General features: G+C 52.3%; 1 protein-coding gene across 1 annotated transcript in view; it reads left to right on the forward strand.

Moving 5' to 3' along the window:
* The window catches only part of PSKH1 (protein serine kinase H1), a 38,245-nt gene that overhangs the window by 13,791 nt on the left and 18,034 nt on the right, over positions 1-6,420 (forward strand). The window contains exon 2 of the mRNA XM_011996731.1: positions 2,394-3,420. Within this exon, the coding sequence (XP_011852121.1) occupies positions 2,464-3,420 (957 nt within the window). The 5' untranslated portion in view covers positions 2,394-2,463. The remainder of the gene's footprint in view (positions 1-2,393; positions 3,421-6,420) is intronic.

A 6,420-nucleotide genomic window follows, 5' to 3' on the forward strand; every position in this document is an offset into this window, starting at 1 on the left:
GTGATCCACCCGCCTCGGCCTCCCAAAGTGCTGGGATTATAAACGTGAGCCACTGTGCCCAGCCTTTTTTTTTTCTTTTAAGACAGATCTTGCTCTGTTGCCCGGGCTGGAGTGCAGTGGCGCAGTCTTGGCTCAGTGCAACCTTCACCAGGTTCAAGTGATTCTTCTGCCTCAGCCTCCCTAGTAGCTGGGGTTACAAACAGGTGTGCATCACCACACCCAGCTAATGTTTTTTTTTTTAGTAGAGACGAGGTTTTACCATGTTGCCTAGGCTGGTCTTGAACTCTGGACTTCAAGTGATCCGCTCACCTCGGCCTCCCAAAGTGCTGGGATTACAGGCGTGAGCCACTGGGCTCAGCCTGTGTGTCATAATTAATAGGAAATCCTTAGCTCTCTTCAACCCTTGGAGCACTCGGGTAGACATAGAGAAGAGCCCTCTCGTTAGAAAGGTGGTACCTCTGGAAAGCAGTAACTTCAGCACTGCACCTTGTCCGGGGCCCCACCAGCCCCAGGGTATTGTTCATGGTTGGAACATCTCTGGGAATCAAACTGGAAGGGCTCCTGAATCCCCATCGTAAGGAAGCAAAATAACCCTGATCTTCATCCTGAGTTAAATCTGAGTGAAACTGCCAGTGTCGTCTCTGAGCTCAAGCCCCTCTGACTCTTTCTTTTTTTTTTTTTTTTTGAGATGGAGTCTCACTCTTTTGCCCAGGCTGGAGCGGGGTGGCACAATGTCAGCTCACAGCAACCTCTGCCTCTCGGGTTCAAGCGATTCTTGCCCAAGTAGCTGGGATTACAGGCGCCCGTCACCATGCCCAGCTAATTTTTGTACTTTTAGTAGAAATGGAGTTTTACCATGTTGGCCAGGCTGATCTCAAACTCCTGACCTCAGGTGATCTGCCTACCTCAGCCTTTCAAAGTGATGGGATCACAGGCATGAGCCACCCTGCCCGGCCCCGCCTCTGACTCTTGAATGAAGACCAGGCAAGTTTTGCAGTCACTAGGTGGCGTGTGCTGAGGCTTGTGGTCCCAAGTTCACTGGAGTTGATTACAGCAGCTCTGGGCCTTGTGTGGGATTTCAGCCATCCATGTAGTGTGCTGGGGAAGTGAGAGACCCTGGAATAGGGAGTTAAACTGCTAGGGTGGGGACGGTGCATTAGCGAAGGAGTGGAAGCCTTCCAGGAGAATGAGGGGGAGCCCCAGGGAAGTGGTTTGTTGTTTGTTGCAGAGGGACCAACCCCTGTAGGAAGCCCAAAGGGCTGGGAAAGATATCCACGAAGGAGGCCTTGGAGAAGCAGCTTTCTGAGCCCTGGTGGGTGATGGTGTTAGAGAGCAGGCCTCCAACACTTCACACCCCCATTTCAGAAAAGATGAGTCAGAATAATAAGAGGAATGATTTTAACATTTTAGAAACATGGGACTTCAACTAGGATAAGGGGCCCAGGCAGAGGAGTGAGGAGAGTGGGCGCCCTGATGGCTGAGGCTGTGCGTGTTCCTGCCCCCTCTCAGGGTTGAAGAGCAGCATGAGACTGAGGCCCAGGGAGATATGAGTCAAAGCCGTGATGTGGCTGGGCGTGATGGCTCACGCCTGTAATCCCAGCACTTCGGGAGGCTGAGGCGGGCGGATCACGAGGTCAGGAGATTGAGACCATCCTGGTTAACATGGTGAAACCCCGTCTCTATTAAAAAAAAATACAAAAAATTAGCTGGGCGTGGTGGCGGGCGCCTGTAGTCCCAGCTACTTGGGAGGCTGAGGCAGGAGAATGGCGTGAACCCCGGGCGGCGGAGCTTGCAATGAGCAGAGACCGTGCGCCACTGCACTCAAGCCTGGGCGACAGAGCGAGACTCTGTATCAAAAAAAAAAAAGAAGAAGCCGTGATGCTCGGGCCATCTTTTCAGCCAGACCCTATGTTGAGTCTGGGCTCTTGAACAGCAAAGCTATACTCCTGACCAGGGAAATAAATGAGAGCCAGAACTTCGGTTTTTTGTTTGTTTGTTTGAGACAGAGTCTCGCTCTGTCGCCTAGGCTGGAGTGCAGTGGTGCAATCTCAGCTCACTGCAACCTCCACCTCCTGGGTTCAATCAATTCTTGTGCCTCAGCCTCCCGAGTAGCTGGGATTACAGGTGTATGCCACCATGACCGGCTAATTTTTGTATTTTTAGTAGAGACGGGTTTTCACCATGTTGGCCAGGCTGGTCTTGAACTCCTGACCTTAGGTAATCCACTTGCCTCAGCTTCCCGAGGTGTTGGGATTACAAGTGTGAGCCATCACGCCTGGCTAGGAGTTTGGTTTTAATGAGACTGGGTTTCTGGAGAGGGAGAGCTGAGGAGGACGGCTGGTTTCCTTAGAGTTGTCCTGGCTGTGCTGACTTGTTCTCTCTTTGTGTGTTAGGTGTAGACGGGGCACTGCCTTCAGAGCAGGTCCTGCCAGCCTCGCTGGAGAGGATGCCCTCGTGTCCGTGATGGGCTGTGGGACAAGCAAGGTCCTTCCCGAGCCACCCAAGGATGTCCAGCTGGATCTGGTCAAGAAGGTGGAGCCCTTCAGTGGCACTAAGAGTGATGTGTACAAGCACTTCATCACAGAGGTGGACAGTGTTGGCCCTGTCAAAGCTGGGTTCCCAGCAGCAAGTCAATATGCACACCCCTGTCCCAGTCCCCCGACTGCTGGCCACACGGAGCCTCCCTCAGAACCACCACGCAGGGCCAGGGTAGCTAAGTACAGGGCCAAGTTTGATCCACGTGTGACAGCTAAGTATGACATCAAGGCCCTAATTGGCCGAGGCAGCTTCAGCCGAGTGGTACGTGTAGAGCACCGGACAACCCGGCAGCCATATGCCATCAAGATGATTGAGACCAAGTACCGGGAGGGACGGGAGGTGTGTGAGTCGGAGCTGCGTGTGCTGCGTCGGGTGCGTCATGCTAATATCATCCAGCTGGTGGAGGTGTTCGAGACGCAGGAGCGGGTGTACATGGTGATGGAGCTGGCCACTGGTGGAGAGCTCTTCGACCGCATCATTGCCAAGGGCTCCTTCACCGAGCGTGATGCCACACGGGTGCTGCAGATGGTGCTGGATGGCGTCCGGTATCTGCACGCACTGGGCATCACACACCGAGACCTCAAACCTGAGAATCTGCTCTACTACCATCCAGGCACTGACTCTAAGATCATCATCACCGACTTTGGCCTGGCCAGTGCTCGCAAGAAGGGTGACGACTGCTTGATGAAGACCACCTGTGGCACGCCTGAGTACATTGCCCCGGAAGTCCTGGTCCGCAAGCCCTACACCAACTCAGTGGACATGTGGGCGCTGGGCGTCATTGCCTACATCCTACTCAGTGGCACCATGCCGTTTGAGGACGACAACCGTACCCGGCTGTACCGGCAGATCCTCAGGGGCAAGTACAGTTACTCTGGGGAGGTGAGTCTGTGCTGCCCTGTCCCGGCATGTTGGGGAGGCACCTGCGGGGGCAGGTATTTCCTGCAGCTCTGTCAGAGGTACGTCCTCAGGGCCATGCTCATGAGGGCCAGGCAGGTCATGTAAAAGGGACAAAGTGAGACTATCACAATGTAGTTTGGGTTCCCTCATGAGCCCTGAGACAAGGGCTTGGGAGCAGATAGTTTATTTAGGATGTGATTTGAGTAACTGCAAGTGAAGGAGTGGGGAAAGCGAGGCAGGAAAGGGAGAAAGTCAGTAGAGTAGATTGAGAAGTGGCTGCCACTGTGGGCCACTGGAGACCATGGTAATAACCATGTGGAACGTGCCTCACAGTTGTACCACCAAAGAGCAGGAACGTGAGTTTCTTTCTTTCTTTCTTTTTTTTGTTTATCCACCGACTCCTGTACTTCATGGGTTGAGAATTTCTTTGAGGGCACTAAATCCCTGGTGCTTCTGGGCTGTCCTGATACCAACTAGTGCTAGAGAAAGTCTTTAGGCAGAGAAGCAGAGAGATGCAGGCACTGGCGGTGGGAAGCTGTTGCCAGGCACCAAGCAGTGTGCCACAGCTGCAGATGAGCTCAGAGGTGGGCTGAAAGTATGTGGGTATCTGCATCTGCTCTGTGGGGCCCCAGCCAAGCTAGACTGAACATGCCCATCTCAGAAAGCAGCTTCTCATCTCTGTCCAGTTTTGCCACACAGTGAGGACCTCATGTGTCCAGATCTGATTTTTTTTTAGAAGAGAAGCCAGAAAATCTGATCTTTTATTTTTTGAGATGGAGTCTTGCTCTGTTGCCCAGGCTGGAGTGCAGTGGCACAATCTTGGCTCATTGTAATCTCCACCTTCTGGGTCCGAGCGATTCTCCTGCCTCAGCCTCCTAAGTGGCTGGGATTACAGACCTCGGATTACAGGCCTGCACCACCTCGCCCAGCTAATTTTTGCATTTTTGTAGAGATGAGGTTTCGCCATGTTGGCCAGGCTGGTCTCGAACTCCAGACCTCAGGTGATCTGCCCGCCTTGGCCTCCCAAAGTTTTGAGATTACAGGTGTGAGCCACTGTACCCGGCCAGAAAGTCTAATCTTAAAATGTTAGAATATTCTGATTCACATATTTAAGCAGCTTCTTGTGCGCCAACAAACAGTAACCTGCAGGTCAGATTCAACCGCCAGGCCGTCAGTTTGTGCCTTTGGATCCATTGATAGTCCTGATACCTCCCAAAATGTGTGAGGTTTCAGCACCGTTGGGAGCCGAAGGAAGGTACAGAAAAAATGAGGGCTGATTGGTCCTTAGGAAGGATGCTGACTGGGTAGAAGACAAGGCTGACCATAGGAAGCAGCAAGCATGGCAGCTGGAGCCTAGTGGTGTGCTGGGAAGGCTGTGAAGAAAAGTGTATGTGTCAGCTTTATGTGGGAGGGAGGTGAGCTTGGCAGGATGACAAGATTTTGCCCAGGCAGTGAGAGCTCCCTCTTCTAGGGGGCTCCCCATAGAGTGTTTCTCTCAGACATGGACCTGCTGAGGTGCTATCTGTGCCTCTTGTACATCTTCTGTAGAAGGGAAGGAGCTCTGGAAGAGCTCCCTTCTGTGGCCCAGCTTTCCTCCCAGGGGTATGGGCTGGGCCCTCTCTGGCCCCAGCCAGCATTTCCTTCAAGAGTCACCCAACAGCTGGCCAGGTGCGGTGGCTCACACCTGTAATCCCAGAACTTTGGGAGGCCGAGACAGGTGGATTACTGGAAGTCAGGAGTTCAAGACCAGCCTGGCCAACATGGTGAAACCTTATCTCTACTGAAAACACAAAATTAGCCAGGTATGGCAGTGGGCACCTATAATCCCAGCTACTCGGGAGGCTGAGGTAAGAGAATCACTTGAACCCGGGAGGCAGAGGTTGCAGTAAACCGAGGTTGTGCCATTGCACTCCAGCCTGGGCAAAAAGAGTGAAACTCCGTCTCAAAAAAAAAAAAAAAAAAAAAAAAGGTCACCTAACAGCCTCACGCCACTTACTTTGCCTTTAGCACTTGAGGTCCTGTGCTGTATCACCTTCCCTGTCAGCTTCCAGATGTGGCTTTGGGATCCATTGAGGACTTCCTCCTGCTGGGGAGGGGGTTGGCATTCCCTAGGGGCATCCCCATGTTATGCCTCTCAAAGGTGGCACAAGGAAGGGAGGGAAGCTTTCCTCCTCAGGCTGGCTCTATTGCAGGCACAGGGGATGGTGTGTGTTTGTACCACTCTTAGGAGATGGTTGAGTAGGAGTCAGGCAGGTGGTGAAGATTTATACCAGTAACTGGGATCTGTGGGCCTAAGGGTGAAGGGGCCACTGTAGACCACCAGGTGCTTACTGCAGAGTGGTCAGCCTTGTGGAGAACTCAGTCCTGGCCCACTGTCATTCTTAGGTTTTAAGTGGACAGGTGAGTTCTGCAGAAAATCTGTCACATGCTTATAGCACTGGGCGATAAATGGGACCATACTGGTACTGAATGAGAGCCTGCGAAGCCAGAGAACAGTCCCCAATACTCAGTTAAAAGTCAGAAGTGCCCAACAGTGAATTAACTATCACACTCGGGACCATTCCAGTCTGATTAGATTTGATTCAGGGTTCAGATAATTTGGTTCCCAGCATCATCATGGCAAGTGTGAGCTTTTGGTGTCTATGGAAGGCACTGGGAAGTGTGAGAGAAGCAGGCACAGGTGGTGACAGAGGGAACAGTTTAAAGACGAGCCCCTTGATCCTGATGATGATCCCCTCAGTAACGTTGGGGCAATGCCCTGATGTTTACTTGGTTGTCAGATATGGATTGGCCATCAGGTTGGCACAGTCTGTAGCTATAAACTGGAGATAAGAAATCCTCTTCCAAGGCTGGGCACGGTGGCTCATGCCTGTAATCCCAGCATGTTGGGAGGCTGAGGTGGGCAGATCATGAGGTCAGGAGATGGAGACCATTCTGGCTAACACAGTGAAACCTCGTCTATACTAAAAATACAAAAATTAG

The sequence above is a fragment of the Mandrillus leucophaeus genome, unplaced genomic scaffold (genome assembly GCF_000951045.1).
Source record: "Mandrillus leucophaeus isolate KB7577 unplaced genomic scaffold, Mleu.le_1.0 Scaffold522, whole genome shotgun sequence".
Taxonomy (NCBI): Eukaryota; Metazoa; Chordata; class Mammalia; order Primates; family Cercopithecidae; genus Mandrillus; species Mandrillus leucophaeus.